Below are 22,391 nucleotides of genomic sequence, written 5' to 3' on the forward strand. Positions count from 1 at the left end.
ATTGTCTCAAGGAAAGTGTTGATTAGATCTGATATAATTGGTGTCAGGTCTAACCGTCCTCAGATCTTTTGGACCAGGTCTAACCAGGTTTCTGTTTTGTAAGTTGTGTGTCTGCTATTTATGTTGTTGTGTTTCAGACTGGAGGTGGGCAAAGCATCTTCAAGGCTTCCTAAAGGTTTCACCTATTTACCATGACAACCACCTGTCTGAAGAATGTGGAGCTGAAGTGACCCAATGGATTAAAAATGTGGGAGGTGACTTTGATATGTAACCTCCCAAGGAACTTCAAGTCTGTCTGACCATCAGACCATCATGTTTCACCCCCTCCCCCTCCTTCTTCTCTGGCTCTTTCTCCTGCCGCCGCCGGGCTGGTGCCAGAGCAACGGCCAGTATGATGTTTGCCGATCTTTACGTATCTCGGAGGCTGGACCAGGATGGGAGTTTTATGCCTGCCAGCCTCCACCTGCCAACATGAAGGAGGTGATGCAGATCAAAGTCGACCCCCCTGGCATCACCTGCGGAAACCCACCAGAGAGATTCTGTACACTGGTAAGAACACACACACCTGAACTCACACTGAAAATGTCTCTCTGTGTCATTTCAAAGCTTGACTGATTCTGAAAATATTAAAATGATCTCTGACCAGTCATGTCGGGTTTTAAATGTCAGCAGTGATTCTCTCCGTCATATAATGTTAATTAATCCATTGTTGGTCATAATTCAGCGCTTAAAGATAAAGCCTCTTTCTGAACAGCTGTGCTATAAAAATAGTAACATTTTGGTTTACTTTGATGATGATGATGATCATTTAAGATGCCAGTGAGTCACCACATACATATAACATGTTGAAGCAAGTGAAAACTTCTCATCAGTGGGCTCTTGCAGATGGAAAGGAACTTGTAAATGCAAGTCACTATGATGCACACAGTGCATATTAAAGCCCCCCCCACCCCCCAAGTTTTACCCTTTTATTGTTTTTATAAATTAATTTTCCATTTTTTAAGCAAAAAACTCTTTGATGTTAAAATGAAAACAGATTTCTGCAAAGTAATGTCAATCAATAAGAATATGTAATGTAAATATGTGACTGCATAAATATTCACCCCCTTCAAGTCAGTATTTAGTAGATGCTCCTTTGCCACACTGAGTCTGTGTAGATAGGTCTCAATCAGGCTTATAAATCTGGACACTGTAACTGTGCTTCAGTCTTCTTTACAAAGCTGTTCCAGGTGACCATGGAGTCTTCCACATGTTTTTTGGTGAAAGCTTTGGATGCTGAAGGACCTGTGCAACAGTTGTTGTATAAAGAGTCTCTCCCATCTCAGCTGCTGAAGCTTCAGAGTAGTCATAGGTGTCTTGGTGGCCTCTCTCACTAGTCTCCTTCTTGCACAGTCACTCAGTTACTGAGGACAGTCTGATCTAGGCAAATTTACATGTGCCATATTCTTTCCATTTCTTGATGGTGGATTTAACTGAACTCCAGGGGATGTTTAGTGCCTTGGAATTTTTTGTGTCCATCAGTATCCCCTGAGTTTTCAATAACCTTTTCTCTGTGTTGCTTGGAGTGTTCTTTTGCATTTACCAGTGACTGGACCTTCCAGATATAGGTGTCTTTTTTACTGCAATCACTTGAGACACATACACTGCACTTGAGAGATCCCCATTCCACCATTGTGAGACTACTAGGACCAGTTGGCTGGATTTCTGTTGAATTACGTCAGTCACTTTAAAGGGGGTGAATATTTAAGCAAACATTCATTTTACATTACATATTTTTGTTTAATCAACATTACTTTGTAGAAATCTGTTTTCACGTTGACATTTAAGAGGTTTTCTTGTATTTTTTGGTCAGAAGAGCCAAATGACATTGACCATAATTGATTTATAGAAACCAATAAAAGGGTAAAACAGTCAAAGGGGGTGAATACTTTTTATCGGCACTGTAACTCTGGAAGCCAATATCAGAAAGGACATCTGATGAAGTTTAATTTAACTCCATTGTTTCCAGCATGATGTCAAGGCGGTACTATAATCACCTGTCAATCACCCTGTGACCCATCGGTGTTTTCTTGTGACCTCCTGGTGGGGTTCAAACCCACCAGATTAACCCACATTGACTCCTGCTGTCTTTCTAATTGTTCCTTTGAGACAATGAAGTCTTGACTGAATTATTGATAATGAAGCAAAAATGAAATGTGAATTATTAATTGGAATCCCCACTAGACAAAAAATACACAGTTAAACCAGGAACAGCCTTTAAGACTAATGGGAGACCTATTTATTTCTTTGAAATTCTAGTTTCTTAACCATTGAAAATCAGTGACAAAGGACAGTCACAACAGCCAACTATTTGATTTGATTGCAATGTAATCTTATGATGATGCAGTGTTGTAAAATTAAACTAAGAGATATAAAGATATACCAGCGTTTATGGAAGGAATATTTCCATAATTGTGAATAAAAGTGAAATATGGCATGCCTTTGAGGTGCAGACAGGGCTTAAGAGTAGATCTTTGATGACTTTGTTATAATTACAGTTAACTTGCATTCTTGGCTCAGATCTCTGAGCCGCTATCAGGAACCCTGAAGTCAATTTGATGCCCTTCTGTAAAGATTTAAATCACCTGATTCTTTAACCAACATGCAGTCTGCAGCAGAGAAAGACTCGTTTATCTCATTAGTAAGAGTCACTCAGGGTTAGTTAGTGGCTGCCTTAAGTCTCTCGAATCTCCAGTGTGACAGTTGGCAGCTGCAGCTAAAGTCTTTAACACACACACTGATCAGATTAACATCAGTGTTAATCTCTCTCACACAACCACATACAGACTTCGATCAAGTGTGCTGGATGCTGTCGTATTTGAATCTGTTGTTCTTTAAAATTATGTTTTTGTTTTTGAAAACTGAACAGGAAATTAAAGAGATTCAAAAAAATGAGAAGAAATAAACATTTTACATTTTAGAGCTCTGATATAATTTGCAGGACTGTGAAATCTTTAGGCCTGTGTTATCATAATATCATTATGGCATCATTGTTGACACTCAGGTCTATGAAGATCTGTGATTATAATGTGGGTCTAGCATCACTGTGGGCCTAAATGATGCAATGATCCAGATTTGTTTTGCTCCAATACCAATCCATACTTGGGCTTTATCTGCTCATACTGATACTGATTTGATCTGACACTTAAGTTCATCTTTAAACTTATATTCTTGAAAGTAACAATTCATCTAGGAATTAATTTGTTTAAGCTGTTCATTCCCATGTTGTCTATGTCTATTCATACAACTTTGTAAATTGATCAAGCCTTTCCGTGATGGCAGATGGAACCAATTATGGTGTTTGATCCATGAAAGTATTTAGCTGGTAGCCCATGGCACTATACAGTAATGTCATAGCTTCAGGTGTCTTTGCTGAAGCTCATCACTTTTACATCCAATAACTGTTGATAAAAGAGAAAGAGGCAAGGTAGAGGGCCTTTGACCCCTTAAAGCCTGTTGTATCATATTTGAAACATACTTTTATGATACCGCTAATCAATATGATCATAAATTACAAAAAAATTATCAATACAATCTGACAAATGATAAAGATGCCCTCAAGTGGATTATAAGTTACCAAAACACCTAATGTATCAAATGAGATACAAAAAATATATATGTTAAATTCTATGGAAATTCAGATTTTTTGGATTTCAGTAGAAAGTGAAATAAATATTTCAGTTCCAAAAAAATTAGAATTTACTGGCTATAATTTTTGTTTTCAGGCTTTAATGGGTTAAGGTCGCATATTCTACCCATTTAAGACAAGGTTATGTTGTTGTCAGAGATCCCCAAAACATGACTGGGAAGGTTGTTGCAGAAAAAGCACTCCAGTACTGGATTTTTGTGTGTCTAAAACACTCTACAAACACTCTGTTTCAGCCCTGCTCCGAACGAGCTGTTTCTCTGTGTGTGGCTTTAAATGTTACTGAGCTGTCTGACTTCACCCCTGACCAGGCCCCTCTCAGAAAATGGATGTGGCCTAATGGCTATGGAGAGGTGGGCAGAACTTTCCTTCAAGAGGGGAGGGCCAACTGAACCTGGGGGTGGTACTAACTCCCCACATGACATCATGAGGGGAAAATCTGAAAACAGCTTGTTTCAGCACACATTTCCCAAAAGGTGGAGAAAGAGGGGAGGGAGGGTGTCTGATTCTTGGGTGGATTGTGGACAGGCCAGGTTCACATATTTCTGCTAGAAAAGCCTGAAAAAGTGTATTTTGCATAAGTGTACTGTTTGTGACCTTTGAGAAATAATTGAAGCGATGGCAAACTGTTCCATGGTTCCAAGTGTTTTGTCACTTTCAAACCTTCACTAGGAATGGGTATCCAAATCCAGTACTAACATAGCGTTGCTACCAACACATCTGACACCTACTGTAACAAATTACAAGAAAGATTTTGATGCCTCAGTTTGGTACCCCACCACCCCAACACAATCCCATCACTCCAAAGGAAAGGCATGAAATATGTATGTTTTGTATGTGTGTGTTATCTATTCAGGCACATTATAGGAACCAAGACCTTTGAAAAAGCATCAATTTAGCACCGGTACTGGAAAAACCCAAACAATACCCAACCCTCACCATCTCTGGAGGTGTCTGCTTTTTTTGTTTTCTTTTGTAACCATTGTTTAAACTTATTTTACCTCCACCACTCAGAAATTAGCTTTGCATATATCACTTGTGGATGTAGACGTTCAAGGTGAAACAAGCTTGAAATACCTCTAAACTGTTTTAGCGCTTGTTGTTTATACCGTCCATGTTGTTTGCTCCAACTAACAAAATGCACAGGCCTACCATTGCACCGATGACAATGATATGGCACATGCACGTGCTTTGAATAAATAATTGCATTGAACTTAAATGTTAAGATCGGCCTCAAAAACTGGCCCATTGACATGGCACCAGATCAAGCTATTTGAATCAGGATCAAACTGATATCTGATATTATATCCTTATCTATTCCTCAGCTAATTTCCTTGTTTATGTCTAAATTTACATGTTTCAGTGTTTTGATATCATCTTGCGTACACCTTCAAACACCTGAGGCTTAAGGCCTTTGCACACAGAGTCTCGGTTCTTTTTATTGTCCCACATTTTCCCATGTTAAAAAGAAATGTTGTGGGAATCATGTTTGCTGCTGAAACTTTTGTCTGTCATTATCAAGCCCAGTTTTTGTGTGTGCTAGCCAAGTCGTCCATATGACATTGAAGTGGGAAATTCACTATTCAAGAGAGGCTACAGCTTCCTTCTTCACACTGAAAGCTCAATTTAGACACTGAGCTTCAGTTCAATTTAATTCAATTCAACAACTTTATTAATCCCTCAAGGGGCAGTTGGTTCAGAGCAGCTTGTACATAAAGAACATAGATAAAACAATGACAAAGACAACAGTAAGTGTAAGCTAAAATACACAATTAGACCTAAAAAAGTGAATGCTGATATAACTTAGGCTTAAAAGGGACTTGCAGGGTAAAAGACTGAAAGAGATATAAAAGAAAAAAAAAAAGATAGTATTAAGTAGATAAGTAGTCATGGAGTGTCTTGGATAGAAGCCAGAATTTTTACTCACAGCTACATATCACAAGAAATTGAACTGAACTTACAGTGATGTGATACATGAGCTTGTGCAAATAAAAATATATGACTGGCTCTGTCAGGGTGGATGGACCCAGTGTTTTCTTTTTTGTCATGACCTGGCTCAGGTGGTCACAACAAAGGAGGGAGACAACACCATAGCAAAGTTTTTAAAGAAGTCTTTATTTTCAAAAACAAGCCAAATTAAACCAAATAAAGCATTTAAATCAAACAATTCTCTAATTAGACCAAATAAGGCAGAACTAAACCAAATTAGGCCAAATCAAATAATCAAATTAGGCAGTTAACTATCAAGCTGAATTGAACCAAACTAAAGAGTCAGAAATGCAAAATCAGACCAAATTAAACCAAATTACTTAATTACTTCAATTAAGACTAAATTAAATATTTACTGCATGAAGTGTGTAAATCAGTAGAGTCAGTAGTGTGGGATGTGCATGAGTGAAAATAGTGTGTGTAAATGTTGTAAAATGCAAACTTAACTAAATCTCAACGTAACATAACTAAACCCAAAGTGTGGTATACCTGTGTGAAGGCCAGGTCAGAGAGAGAGAGACTGTGTGACTGCAGGAGCTTAAATAACCTCCTCACTCAAAGCCCAGGTGTGTGACATTACTCTAATCACTGAGCTGCACCCACAGACAGACACTCAGGCTGACAATACCAAACATCACACAATGTCATGGATATCACAATAAGTGAAAGAGCAAAGTCATCTTTACTTGTTTTTTTCTTTTGCAGTATGAGGCAAAATGGTCTTGTACCGCTATATTTTGCAATGAATAGAAAATAAATGCATCAGATTTAATGGGCAAGGCTTTGGTGTGTGACATTTTAATCAGATTACAGATCCAAAACATGTCTGAAAATAACAGATTCACTAAGTATGTTGTGGAATGAACCCATATGTGTCCCAGCAGTGACCTTCAATAAACACTGGGTTTGTTGTTCTGCAGGAGAACCCGTACCTGTGCAGTGACGAGTGTGATGCATCCAGCCCTGACTTGTCTCACCCTCCTCAGCTGATGGGAGACAGAGAGAGAGGGGGGCTCATCACCTACTGGCAGACAGTCACGTGGTCTAAGTTTCCAGAGCCCCTTTTGGCAAACATCACGCTGTCCTGGAACAAGAGTTTAGAGGTTGTTGATGACATCAACATTACCTTCGAGTATGGCCGACCAACCAGCATGGTGCTGGAGAAATCACTAGACAAAGGTGAGGCTGGAGAAGATTCATTTGTCACATGCCAGCTGGGACAAATGGGATCTGAAGTCTGATCATAGTTGCAAGTAGAGGAATAACTGTTAACTGAATAACTGAATAATTAATCTGTGGTTGTTTTTCAGGTGTAACATGGCAACCATACCAGTATTATGCTGATGATTGTCTGGAGACATTTGGTATGTCTCCAAAACGAGTCTCTGAATTGGCTCCGAGTAACATAACCAGGGTTATCTGCACAGAGCAGTACTCTCGCTGGGTCGGAGCTAAGGTGAGTAATTTGGCACTTCTGCTCATATTGGAAAACAAATAACTCTTTAACTAGACCAAGGTGTTAAAATGGGTGGACATCTAACTTTACCTGAGTTTATATTAACTGTTAAAAGGATGAAATCATCTTTAAATGTGATTAGTAGAAAAAATTAATTGTGAATGTTTGACGAAACAGGAGGAAAAGATGGTGGTGTTCGAGGTTCGTGCCCGGTTTGGGGTGTTTGCAGGTCCAAAGCTGATCAACATGGATGCCCTGTACACCCGCATGGAGACCATGAAGGGTCTGAGAGACTTCTTCACCTTCACCAATCTCAGGCTGAGACTCCTCCGCCCAGCCCTGGGTGGGACTTATGTCCAACGAGATAACCTGTTGAAATACTTCTATGCTATTTCAAACATTGATGTGCCTGCAAGGTAATATTACCATGTGTTCAGAGATACCACCTTGTCTCCTTGAGGGTCATCTTAAAAGAACTTTGTGTTGAAAATACAAACACCTGTCAAATGAAGACATCCTCTCTCTTTATTTAAAAACAGCAGCTTATACAGTGGTGACACAGATCAATATAAGACTCTTTAGCTCTAGCTTACTGTTTTAATGGGCCATTGAAGCCAGGAGATGAAGTACAAGGATAGTGAAAAAATAAAATAACTTCATCCAGTGGACTGGGGTGTACTGTCCAGTGAAACCAGTAGTCTAGATTGACATCTTAAGGACTTTGAGTGCCTTTAAAGGCATATAGCATACCTTTGTTACAAAACATTTTTATGCAATACATTTAATTGGAATTGGCACAGCATAAGAACAAATGTGTAATGACAAAATTCTTGTTCTTATTTCAGTCTAAACCATGATCTATTTCCATAATCCTTACCAAGTAGTTTTGGTATCAAAATCTCACCAAGCTGGCAACTTTATGATGACATGATACTTTTTCTTGTGGGCATTTTCCACATTTGACAAAATAAATGTATTATCATCTATGTGTTTGTTTTCCTGCAGATGCAAGTGTAACCTGCATGCCTCCCAGTGTGTGTTACGTGATGGGACGCTGATGTGTGAATGTGACCACAACACAAGTGGACAGGACTGTCAGCGCTGTGGCCCAGGATTCAATCCCCGCAGCTGGAAACCGGCATCATACCTGCCTCTGCCTATAGGCACTGCCAATATCTGTATGTACTGAAACACAGTGACAACACCTGGAAGTACCTGAGCACATTACCAACATAGCTACTGAACCAAACACTGCCCCTTCATTTAACCAAAAACAATCCAAACACCTGCATATCACTTTACGTATGGCAAACATTTATACAAACTGTACACTGCTGTACATACCTGAACATGCTTTCAGCATGTTATATACATGCTGACATAACCTGACACACCAGATGGACTGCTTCAGATATCCATTACATGAGATATATTTCACATTGATACTGGCATTCACCCATTGTCCTTTTTTGGGAAGGGCGTAACCTTTTTAAAAAGTTCTCTGAGGGTTATTGAATGAACGACAATGAACATGGTAGGCATGTGAAGCCCAAGTGATTAATCTGAACCACAGGAGTATATCACGCTTGTACAAGCGCCTTGGAGAACGACTAAACCCCACCTGTGGCTACTGCTTCATTCACCTCAAATAACACTGGTTGGTCTGTCTATTCTCAGACCAGGCAGAGACATTTCAGATTGGAATTTAGCAAGATGGATCTGCGTGATGACAGACATGGAATCTGGCCAATACACCGGCTTTGTGAGGTTAAGGCGGACATCCCCCAATAATGAATAAATTCTCCCAGTCCCCATTTATACTGGGGTAAGGACAGCAATCGGCTTAAATGCCTAATGGAGCTATAACTGTTTTTCGGCTTTACTATGCGTGCAATTTTACTGGCTGAAAACACCAAATGAATCCTGGACAACCTGCCAACACTTTAATGTACATGTATATACTGAAACACAGTCCCAGCACCTATTCATATCTGAACAATCTGTGCACCATATGTACAGTGCTTAAAAAATTTATTAGACCACCAGCCAAAGTAAGGTTTATGCCACAGCTGCCCTAAATTAACAGCATTGGTAATTACCGGAATCATTTTTTATGTTTCTACAATGGTTAATACACCAATATGTAGAAGCTCTTTAACCCAAATGATATTTTTAATGCTGAAATATAATTATTATTGTTATCCATGATTTTTAAAACTTGCTGATTTACAAAAAAACTGAAAAAATAGTAAAGCACATTATTATTTCTTGATTGATATGTCAAATTATAGTTATTTACTTGCATTCCTGAACAGAACAATGAGTTTTAGTGGTTGAATGTTATGCTTGATTCATTTCTGACTTCTCAGAGGAGCCCAGTGAGCCGGCTCAAATTTGGGTCTAAAAAGGTGAATTTAGTTTGAAATCCCTCATTCCTGTTCAAAATGGTAAAACGTGGAGAGCTCACTGAAAATGACAGAGTCCACATTAAAGCACTTCATGATGCTGGATGGTCTCTGAGACAAATATGACAGGTGGTCTGATAAATTTGTTAAGCACTGTACCTGCATAAACACCTAACACCTGTACAAACTTAACCCACCAGCAACAACTATAAGTACCTAAACATATTGCTAACACTTTTTAGAACATGAAATACAGTGCCAACAGCTGTATCTACCATAAAGTGACATATCATATCCTTTCTCATCTGTTAGCACACTCCCCTGTGGTCCAAATAAAACATCTCAGCCGTGCTTTGGTCAAAATATAATAAGGATGGAGCACCTGAGAAAGTTTTTGACCCTGTGTGAACTAGTTCTAGGCAGCCTTTAAATGCAAATGAGCTCCCCTCTCTTCCAGAGACCAGCCAGTATTGTTTTAATGACTTATGTGATGCCACAGTGGGTGCGTATTCTGAACAGGCCACCAGATTTTTTTTTCAGACATAGGCAAACCACAACGGCGGACTGAGTTGGCCTATTTCACAAATGGGGGGAAGGCAAATAAATATTCCAGATACTCAAATATATGTGCAATTTTTTTTCTACCATATATCCCCTTTATCATGCTGCCAGCACCTGCTTATAGCTGACCAAATCTTAACACCTGTACACAACTGAACTCACTGCCACCCTCTGTGTGTCCTTAAATACAATACCAACACTTGTTATTACCTTGACTCACTTCCAAAACCTTTACGTAACTAGAGACACTTCCAGCTCTTGAAGAAACTGGAACCTACTCCTAACACCTTTACGTATTTGTCCTTACTGCCAACATCTGTGCCTACATGAGCATAAAGAAGATATTCTTACCTTGACACATATCAAATAAACTGATAGACACAAGTCCTTCTTTGTTCATAGATTTCTCTGTACAGTTTTTGATCCAGCAGCCACACGCACTCATGAAATCACATCTTTTTTCAGGTGAACCTGCAGAAACAGCAGCTAGTAAGTAGTCTTTGCTTATATGTCTGCCTTTCTACACGTTCAATTGTCTATCTGTTCATGGCTTTGTATGTCTGTCAGCTCTCCTGTTCACTTGTCCCTCTGTTTACCTGTTAGCATGTCTGTCTGATCATTTAATTCTTTTATTTCCCTCCTACCTTTGTTTCCATGTTCAGACAGAATAATGATAGTCGCATGGTCAGTGTTGCATCATGGGATTCAGCATCAACATCAGTTTGTTTCTTTTCAAAAATTCCACATTTTACAAACACAAAATGACAATACATTCTTCATGAATTAAAAATGTATTTAAAATATTAAATTGGCATGTAAATTGAATGTTACCACACAGCATTTAATAAGAGAAGTGAACAAAACACAAAGCAAGAGCTTTGAAATATCTAAGAGGCTTCATGTAATTACTGCCACAAATGTTGCACATGTGAAGCAAGAACATAATCTAATTAATTATGATTGGTCACCTGGCCGATCACATGTGTGGACAAGTTAAATTAGAGTGCACTCTGGGAGGAGAGTCTGAAAAGTTAATCTGCTGTTAACACTGACAGATGGTGTGTGTGTTTAATCTGCCTTAGTGCTCTTTAACTGTCAATCACACACTCAGACATGCACACACATTCAATCACATATATTTGTTAAGTAAAATTACTGAGATTTTTTAAATCAGCAAAGCAGCCCAGATTAGCTAAACTAACATGCCCTCAGTCTGCTTTACAGACACAATATTCATATATTTTCACTCTAGGCTGCATCTATTAAATGCAGAATTACAAATATCGGTTTCAGCACGGTGAGATGACTCAGGATGCAACAGTGACCAACAGAAAATGAAACATATAGAAGAATCTAATAGCTGATAGTTACCCTGATGATAAACAGTGACTGAATCCACACAGTTAGTCTTTTATGAGTAAGTATTCTTAGCCTCAAACAGGAAAGATCATTAGAATTTCTGCATATATTAATATGTGAGACAGTGAAAACGATGGTTAGAGTAATATGTGGATTTGGTGACTGTTGCAGCAGAATTTGAGTCCAGTACAAAAGAAGTCTCTGCAGAACTGTACAGGATGTATCCAGGTCACAGGCTTCTACTGCCTCCTGATTGGCTTATTGGGTTACAGTGTTACAGTAATGGCAGCAGTAGATTCCTAAATAAATGGGGTGTTTTGGTTTCTTCAGACAAACAGAGACAGAAATTAAGTGATTGATGTGACAGAGTAGGGGTTGAAACTAACCTTGCAAAGCAGATGGATACGCCCGTTTCCTTGTTCTCACCGGCGAATCCATCTTGCAAAGCTCCCGTCTGAACCGTTTGGGCCCAGTTAGAAAGTGACAGGACTAATCAGCGATGAGGGGCAGTACTTTCAGGCTCAGCGAAGTCGTGACGTAAGCAAGCAGCAACAAAAGGCAGTTGCAATTATGGCAGAAGAGTTTAGCTTGGATGCTGCTAAAGTGCCAGTTTTATCAGAACTTGATGACATTTCTTCATTAAAAGAAGAACAAAGAACAGCAGTGAGTTGTTTTCTTTTCAAAAACAACAAAAGTTGTGTACTGACATGTCTACAGTTGCCATGGTTCGTGTTATTCCCTGCGCATGCACACCTCAGTCGCGGCTACGTCACGTGTTTTGTTGCTCTGATTGGCAGGTAGAGATGTGACAGACAGAACGTTCATCCAATCACACTCCAAGTTTTTTTTCAAAGCCTCTGCCCTTTCCCAAATGATTAGTATTGAAGGTTTTCCAGATGGATGTGTTTCACACATCCATCTGGGGTGTCAGGTTAGGTTGAAACAGCATCACCCCAAAGTTAATGTGCATTAGTTTTCTAGACTTGGAATAACACTTTATTCTATGAAAGGACTTCATCCATTTCTTTTCTCACTCATTAAGTCTGCATTATTGTGACCTTATAACCTTATATCCATTTAATATACAGAGGGCTCATAACTTAATGATTTTCAAAATGCTCCTCTACTTCTGAAGTTTTTTCTCCTGACATGGTAAGCTACTGAGAAACTCAAAAGAAACTCAAAAGATTAAAAGACCAGATGGCTTCAACAGCCCCTTGAAATGGTTTAGTGCATCTCAAATGTATTCATGCACACTTTGAAGACTGATCAAAAGTGCGGGCTATTTAAGAAATGCATTGCAAAAGATACTTGTATCTGATTTTGCAAACTATCTGCCTAAAACAGTGGGTTTTACAGGCATTTGGACTATCCTTTGTTTGAGAAGGAGAATGCACAGAGTATGTGTTCAAATGGCCTAAAGCTCTGATTTATTTTTGACTCTACTGTCAGCAAGTAGTTCTCCTGAGGAGCACACTGTGATACTTCAAATTGTACTTAAAACATAACCATGACAAAGGTCAATGTTCTGCAGAGAGTTTGTTCAGTCTGTAGAGAGCTGAGAGCTGACTTAACTCTTCTTCTCTGACAGCGGCTGGTGACTCTAACTCAGCAGCATCTGATAGATCCTCTGCCTCATCAGATGGAGTGACTAAAACTACTTCTACTCCTACTACTATTACTGCTACTACTACTACTACTACTACTACTACTACTACTACAGAAAGTACAACTACAACAATTACTGACCCTACATTAACTGATAGTACTGCTGACGTTACTTTTACTGACAGTTCCTCTACCATTGCTGCTACTGTAAGTGATATTTCTTTCCCTACTGCCAGTGCTACTACTTCTTCTACTAAAGCTTATAGTACTACCCTTATGGGCAGTACCTGGACTACTTATACTATAATGGATAGTACTACACCTACTGACAGTACGACTACCGCTGCTACAGCAACTGATAATACATCTTCTACTGACAGTTACTCTACTACAGCTACTACTATAACTGATGGTACTAACCTTATGGACAGTACTACGGCTACTTATGATAGAACTGATGGTACTGCATCTACTGACAGTACGACTACAGCTGCTACAGCAACTGATAATACAGCTCCTATTGACACTTACCCTTCTACTACTATTATTAAAAGTGATTATAGTACTCCTACTGACAGCACTACTCCCACTACTGCCACAATAATCTATAGTACCATCTTGAATGACAGTCCCACCACGACTTCCACAGGAACTGATTATACTTTCCTTAATGACTTTACTTCTACCACTACCGTTACTTCTACTACAAACCTCATGGCAGATGATAATACAGGTACTACTACCACAACTGCTACCATAATTGATGACACCACCTCTATTAGCAGTCCTTCTGCTAGTACTGCTACTACTGATTATACTTCAGTTACTGATACTACAGCTACTATTGCTATGACATATGATACTACTCCTACTGACAGTACTACTACAACCATTGCTGCTACTATTGGCACCACTTTTACCACAGACAGCACAACTACTGGAGAAATAAGTAGTATTAGTAATACTGCTTTAATTGGAACTTACAGTGTACCTACTATCAGTTCCACCATGGCTGAACCTAGCTCTACAATAAACTTATCGAGCACTAGTGATACTGGTGACTTTCCTACAGCTGAAGTAGACCTGACTACTACAATGACTGAGACTGGTTCTAAATCTTTTACAGCTATGATTAGTACTGTTAGTACTTCAAGCTCTAATGCTTTTCCAGACTTAAGCAGTACCAAAGGACCAACAGCTGACACAACTTTACCAAGCAGTCCAGCTCTGGAGACTGGAGACTTGCTATACAAAACAACTCCTACAGTACCAGACACAACTGCTCCCAGTAACGCTATTAGCACTTCCAGTCCTTCCAGTTTCACCAATACCAACAGCCCCGCAATCCCAGGCCGTAGTACTGACTCTGAGGTGTCTATTTCTGACCCAGTGACTGCGCCATATGATTCCAACTCCTCACCAGACAGCACAGACTCCACCTTCTCTGGGACTGGTACCTCAGACCTGATCACCAGTACTAGCCAATCTGCAACACCATCAACTGGAGCATCAACAACACCATCAATAACCCCAGCCAGTGACAGGGCTCCATCTGGAGATACTCCATCCACTGGGTCAGCCACAACCGGTCAGGCTACAAATGCTTCACCTACAGCAGGAGCTGACAGAACTTCTCCAGATGTTCCTTCAGACTTTACAATGAATGTCCCACCTTCTTTTGGAGCCATTCCAGATAAACCTCCTTCCGATACACCTCCATTCACTGTACCTTCCCCAGATGTACCTGCCATTGATGCCTCTGCCCCAGATGTACCACTTCCTGATGTACCTCCTTCTGATACATCTTCTCTGGATGTACCTCTTCCTGGTATAACTCCCCAAGTACCATCTCTTAATACACCACTTCCTGATGCAGTTCCTCCTGATGTACCCTCTCCCGATGTACCTCTACCAGATTTAGCTTCTCCAGATTTACCTCCTCCAGATGCACCAGATCCAGATGTACCTCCTGATATTTCCCTGAAATCACCAGCTCTAGATATACCTCCCCCTGAAGCTCCATCTGAGATAACCCCTCCAGATTTATCTCCCTCAAATGCATCTCCTCTGGATGTTTTCTCTCCTGATATACCTCAGGGAGTACCAGCTTCAGGTGTTCCACCTCCAGATGTAGTTCCTCCTGATACATCTCCTGGGGGACCTACTCCTAATGTACTTCCTCCAGATGTACCCGCTCCAGATGTTCCTCCCTCTGATACATCTCTGGACTTACCTCCACCTGATAAACCTCCCCCAGATGCACCCCTTCCTGATGTTCCTCCTCCAGATGTACCACCTCCTGATGTTCCTCCTCCAGATGTACTCCCTTCAGATGTACCCCCTCCTGATGCACCTTCTCCCGCTGTACCTCCTCCTGATCTACCCTCGCCAGATGTACCCCCTCCTGATCTACCCTCTCCAGATGTTCCCCCTGATGTACCTCCTCCAGATGTTCCCCCTCCTGATCAACCCTCTCCAGAGATTCCTCCTGATGTACCTCCTCCTGATCTACCTCTTCCAGATGTACCCCCTCCTGAGCTACCTTCTCCAGATATTCCTCCAGATGTTCCCTTTCCTGATCTACCCCCTCCAGATGTTCCTCCTGATGGACCTCCTCCAGAAGTACCCCCTCCTGATATTCCTCCAGATGTACCTCCTCCAGATGAACCCCCTCCTAATCTACCCTCTCCAGATGTTCCTCCTGATCTACCTCCTCCAGATGTATCTACTCCTGATGCACCTTCTCCGGATGTACCTCCTCCAGATGTACCTCTCCCAGATGTTCCTCCTGAAGCGCCCTCCTCTAGGACTCCAGAATCTCCGGTAGATGTTCCTTCTCCTGCTGGAATCCCTCCTGAAGTACCTCCTCCTGATGCTCCTGTGGACTCCTTGCAGCGTCCTTCGGCAGTAGGGGAAGGTTCACCAGACACAGGCCCCACAACTGTGGATCAGTATGACCCTGCTAGTGAATGGGCCCCTGTGGACTTCACCTTTCCTTTCCCTGGTGATCCAAATCCTCCGAATTCAATTGAATCTAAACCAGATTCTGGAACAGTGCCTGTTGCGGATCCTGGGACTGTTACAGATGATTCCTGTGAACCTGTTGCTGTTCCTGGATCAAAGTCAGTGGGCTCTGGTGGAGATTCTGTCTCACCAGGTCTAGATGCAGGACAGAAGGGAAATGGTGGAACAGAATCAAGCAGACCAGATACTTCAGCTCCAGATAATGCAAGTCCTGATCAAGTTGGACCAGCAGTAGATAATCCAGGAGTAGATTCTTCAGCCCCAGAGGAAGGCAAATCATCTGTAGAGAATTCAGCACCAAGTGAACAGACAGGAGAGTCAGCTTCAGGAGAAAAGAAAGAGTCTAACGATAAAACATCAGGGACAGTAGGTAGTGCAAGTCCTGATCCAGATTCTAGACCAGATTCATCCAAAGCAGTAGATAATCCAGGAGTAGATCCTTCAGCAGCTTTGCCAGAAAATAAGTCATCTGGGGAGAATAAAGAGGCGGCTGGACCAGCTGGAGGGTCTGAGTCTGAGCAAAAGAAAAGCTCTAAAGAAGAGAAGACTGAAGAGCAAAAAGAAGTCAAAGGTACATGATGAGGAACTGTTACTGTTTGCAGTGCACATTTGGTAAAGAATAATGGTAGGACATCTTCCCGCTAGTTCACTTTTAAATCAATGTTAAGTGTCTTGCAATCTTATTAAATGAAGGCCATCCAAAAGTTTGTAATAAAATATTCAACATCCCTATGCTTTTAACAACATGTTGTGGCCTTCTTTAGCAGTTGGGGCTGGTCAGTTATCATGGCTTCAGAAAACAAAAGTACACGGGAATGACTGAAAATTTCATGAGCAGAAGCTTCACTAATTACTCTGTAAAACTTTTCTTAAATACAAAGTGGTCCATACTTTTAAACAAATTCTGTTTTCCTATTCTGTCAAACCTAAAAGTCACTGAGGTCAAAGAGGAAACAAAAACTGAGTCTAAAGAGAAGAATAAAGGGAAGGAGAAAGAAGAGAAAGACTATGAGAAGAAGAAAGGTATACCATTTATAAACTTCATAATACTGCCATTTACTGTCTAGCATTAGTAATAGCAGTAGTAGTACTAATTGTAGTAGCAGTCATAGAGTGGGACACTGTGGAATGAGAAGCTGCATCTCAGAGGGTGTATCCTTTCTACTGCAGCTTGTCCTGACTGGTTCAGTTCTGATTTGAAATTAGTGCAACGATTAATTGTGGTTACACAATTTGTTTTGTATTCAAAGCGACCCAGAAGATTCTGATTCCAGGAGGACCAAAGTTCAGTCAGCTGTCCAAAATTGCCTACATCACGTTTGAGGGTAAGACATCTGATCACTGGACCACTTCGGATGTACTGGTCAACATTTGTTCATAGCCCCTGCCCTTGCAAATTAGCCCTTCCCCTTTAAAAATAGTCACTCCCAGAAACACTATATATGCCTTTAGATGTTCACATAATATCTTGACCCTATGTATTTTTCCACAAGCATCTGTAAAACTTGACAGATCTTCCATCTGGCTCTTGCTCTTTTAAATTTATATTGTTACTATCTTAAGTCAGTCACTGTTGGAGTTAGGACAAGCAAAAAAATAAATAAATAACACACAAACAACCAAAGCATATGGATCATCATTATGACACTGTTCAGCCCACTAATGGATCTGTTTTTGTCTTTGCTGCTATCTTCATCAGTATCCATGTTTGTTCATTTACTTCATGTGTTGTTGTATGTATTAAGAGTTTGTATAATGCATGAATGAATGTTTGAAGTAAATAGTTGAATCAATAAGTTAAGTAGTAGGTAAGTAAAGTAGCAGCTGAAAATTATGAGCATTAGACTATAAGAGAGCCCTTAACACTAAAGAGTAGAAACTAAATTCTGCTTCAGAATTTTAAAGTGTTACAGTGCCATTTAGCAGATGCTTTTGTCCAAAGTCATGTACATCTGGGACAGATGTTCGTGGCGTAAAGGACCATGTCAAAAGGCCCACACTGGGTACTCATTGTGCCCTGACTGGAAATCAAAACCCCAATCTCCTGTATTTTGTCCCAAAAGCAGACAGAGCATCAGCTATGGGTTGTCCATATTTAAGTTGGAACTAAGCCTAGTTTCACTGCAAGTTCTTAATTAACAACAGTGTTGACTCTCTGCTAACATTTAAGGTGTTTCAACAATTGAGGTAGTTTCAAAATTGACTCAAGTAATAAACTAAATTAGAAAGCATGATAACAGACTCTGCATGCAGTCATTGGTCAAACAAAGAAAAAACCTCTTACCTGCAATAAAGGTTGCCAGTTTGTATGTTGTGCTCTAAAAGTAAAGATGAACCACACCTTCCATGGTGCAACTGAAGTTAAAACCTAGCCAGTATAAGCGTAGACTTTACACCACAAAATGTGGAACTTGTGCATCGCAGGCGGTGAGCGGGCCTCAAATTCGTTTTCTCATTGTACGTTTCTCTTTTTGTCAGATTGTGAGTGCAATGGTCACTCCAATCGCTGCAGCTACATTGACTTCATCAACGTTGTCACTTGTGTGAGCTGCAAACACAACACACGAGGACAGAACTGCCAATACTGCCGCCTTGGTTATTATAGGAATATCTCTGTGGCGCTAGACGACGAGCAAGTCTGTGTTGGTCAGTAGAAGACACACACAAACACACACATGAATGCCTGTTTATGGTTAATGGTAAATGACAATGGAAATGACAAGTTGTCTGTCTGTCCTCAGAGTGTGACTGTGATCTGGAGGGCAGTCTTTCTCCTCACTGCTCTGACTTGGGCCTGTGTCAGTGTAAACCTGGAGGCTCGGGCCGGCGCTGTGACTCCTGTTTACCTGGATACACCTGGAGAGGAGACGGCGCCAGCTGCACAGGTACATTTGTTGTTAACATAATTAACAACAAATACCAAAACTTTGAAGGGACAAACAAAATGAAAAGAAAATATGGAGTGCATTTTCTAGTGTTCTGACCATTCACACTGACTTATTCACAAATACCCATCAGTACAAACTCATCTCATTCATACACATTCACATGTCACAGGTTGGGAACAATTTTGGTGTTGCATAAGGACACTTTGAAATGTGGACTGCAGGAACAGGGGATCAAACCACCAACCTTTTGCGTGAGAAAGTCCAACTGTACCACTAAACCATAGTTCAGTCAGGAACATTCTCATTCTCATACATTTTACCATTTTATTGCAAAATGGTACACTCAAAAGATGCTCTCTGCGTTAGTCAAGCAGCGTGCTTTGACTTTAAAGGGAGTGCACAGCTAGAAAACCCCATATGGATAGATACATTTATGACTATGCATACTGAATACAAAAGAAATTAGGTCAAAATCAGTTAATTCATAGTAGCATGAATCCCAATATGAGGGTGCAACAAGCTTTATGCTACAAAGAAGGAGGCTGGGGTGGAGGAGGTTAAGCTTTGCCAGCAGTAGCAGCATCAGCAGCTTGGTGCATCAGTATTAATGCAAGCAGGGATGAGTGAGAAGTACATCATATTTAAATAGACCGCCGTGTGAGAGAAAGCTGTGATTGGCTATGGGAGCTGGGAGGCGGTAATTGGGATCAGCTGGCCATCAGCTGATCATGGCTAGGCGCATGACTACCCTGTCCTGCACGAACTAACGCTGATCTTAGAAAGAAGGAAAGCCAATTGACTCAAGCACAAAGAGGCATTTGGTCTAGCTGTTTTGGTCTACCCTGAGACATTTTTTAAATGACTCAAAATACACATAGAAGCTGGAACAGGAATACTGCCAAGGTTGGATTAAGGAGAAGAGAGACCAAATACAACTTTAGGGAGAATGCAAAACCTCACAGAAGTCAGAGTTATCAGCCCTGGGCCCAGCTGGGGCTGAGCATGGACATGCCATCATGCTATAATATGATACATGCAGTTTACAAGAAGCACAGTCTTACAGAGCCAGTACAATGAAGAAATACACAGACAACATGAAAGAAACTTTACTCACTTTGTGGCTTTTATGAAAATATACATCAGATATAGCTCTCTGACACTCAATTCGATTATGTTATCATGTTATTATTATGTCCATGTTGTACAACCATGCTTGTGCGGGTGTACAAGCAATCATCCCATACCAAAACCCACCTCTTCTATTCATGTCAGGGCCAGGGAAGTGCTCCATGCTTGATTGTTGTACAGCACTCATACTAGTCAAAAAAATGAAACTTTTGGGGTTTATGCACAGTTTGGATTACCTAGAGTGAGTGCATCATAAAGCATTGCAGTAGCATTAGAGGCATAGCAAGGAAACAAGCAGCTGGAACTAAACATACATTCAGAAATGCACAAAAGTCCTTCCATCTTCATTGTTTCACAGGCAGTTTGTCAGATCCCTGTAATGCCTTGGTCTTAACCGACGATGTCATCACAGCAGTGGGATGATTCAATCCCAACACTACTCCACTGTGATCAAATTGAAGTTGAGACATTACAGGAGTGTAAACAACATGCAGCTTTGAACTGGCATAATAGCTGGGCTATTTTTATATAATTTCCACCAGGAGGTAGCATGGAATATGCCCAAACTTCAAATGAAGAAAAGCAGAAGTATTTATTTAATATTATCCTCAGAGTGCAATGATCAGGATCTTTTTCCTCAGGCACATCGACACCTTAAACAATATTATCTATGCAATCAATTTGTCTGATCTTAAAATTTGAGGCCTGATGTGACAAACTGTGACTCAGTAAATGCCAACTTATTCTGCATCCTATGCAAGAAAAGTACAGGGATTGGGATCCACTGAAAAATGACAGACACTAAAAAAAACTGTCATAAACTTGAATCATTCTTAGAGGTTGTGTACAACTGCTACAAATGATGAAGTTTCCCTGAAAAGTGAGATATCTGATGCACTACTCCATCTGTGACCTCTTGTATGCTCTTGTAATCACAGGCAAAGTGTCATAGACAAGAATTACTCTTGCATGGTCTATTACTACAGTATTGTCAGTGATATTACTCAAAATCACTAATCAATCACTATCCTTCCTCAGAGAACCTGTGTGACGATGAGCGTTTGATTTGTCAAAATGGAGGAACCTGTGTCGACTTCCAGCAGTGCCTTTGTCCCGACAACTTCACAGGTAAAACCCACAATTAGATGATGTCACTGCTCAGGCGATGTGTGTCTAATGATGTTGTGTGTGCAGGTTCTTTCTGTGAGAACACTGTTTGCTTGAAGAAAGGCGGTTGCCTTGAAAACGCTGAAGGCTCCTCCTCCTCTCTGACCTCACATCTCTGCCTGTTGACCCTAAGTCTGATGTACTCCACCTTCTGCTGACCATGCCTGCTGTCATCAGAACATGCCCAGTGATTGAGTAACAAAGGAATGAATATTTAAGATGGTTCAAACAGAACTGTTCAGACTGAACCTGTGTTCATATTGTACAGGATGTGATGTCATAAAGGAAACATCTACGAGGACCAAAAGGAGACACGAAGAGTCCAATGTGACGTCTTGGAACAGTGACTTGGAGAAAATGAAGCATGCTGCTGTCTGCTGCTCAGGCAGCAGTTATCAGTCAAAGTCTGTTCATGACAGGACTTTATTCTGTAAAAACAGCTGAAGAGATATAATACACAGATATTTAAAGGGTATATATTACTACCACAGACACAAGTGACAGTCCATCCATCCATCATCTACACTGCTTATCCTGTTTAGGGTCATGGGAGGGAAGAAGCCTATCCCAGCTGTCATTGTGCATGAGGCAGGATACACACTGGATTGATCGCCACTCAATCACAGGCCTGACCTGTAGAGACATACAATCAGGCACACTCATATCTACGGGCAATTTAGAGTTACCAATAATCTAATGTGCATGTTTTTGGTTAGTGGGAGGAAGCCAGAGTACCCAGAAAGAAGCCACGCATGTGAGGGGAGAACATGCAAACTCACAGAAAGGCCCTGTTTGAATTGACAGGACTGGGATTTGAACTAGGAACCTTCTTCCTAAACACTGAGCTACCATGCAGCACACAAGTGACATTTTAATATTTTTTGAAGTATACATGTTATAAGGCATTAATGTCCCAGACAACATGTCTAATCAGTTTAGAGCAGCTCATAAAAACATAGGCAGAAGCTCAAATCCTTATTTACTTGAAAAGAACTGAGAGAACTGGAAAAACTACAACAAATCTCCTTAAAAGCACTCATCCACACATCCAATACACACAAAGAGATTTAAGAGTGACAGTCTTGCTCAAAGGTGCCTCAACCATCCTTGGGGAAATAACT

The 22,391-nt window shown here is 40.6% G+C and overlaps 1 protein-coding gene across 1 annotated transcript; it reads left to right on the forward strand.

Moving 5' to 3' along the window:
• The first annotated feature begins 312 nt into the window (after nt 1-312).
• ntng2a (netrin g2a) lies at nt 313-21,443 on the forward strand. Its single transcript, XM_041787033.1, is given in 10 exon segments — nt 313-549; nt 6,595-6,853; nt 6,985-7,130; nt 7,308-7,546; nt 8,136-8,341; nt 15,959-15,970; nt 18,566-18,733; nt 18,829-18,972; nt 21,142-21,231; nt 21,298-21,443. Coding segments are annotated over 10 exon segments (1,632 nt in total). The 3' UTR covers nt 21,429-21,443.
• Nucleotides 21,444-22,391: the final 948 nt, after the last annotated feature.

Source organism: Cheilinus undulatus, linkage group 5 (assembly GCF_018320785.1).
Source record: "Cheilinus undulatus linkage group 5, ASM1832078v1, whole genome shotgun sequence".
Lineage (NCBI taxonomy): Eukaryota > Metazoa > Chordata > Actinopteri > Labriformes > Labridae > Cheilinus > Cheilinus undulatus.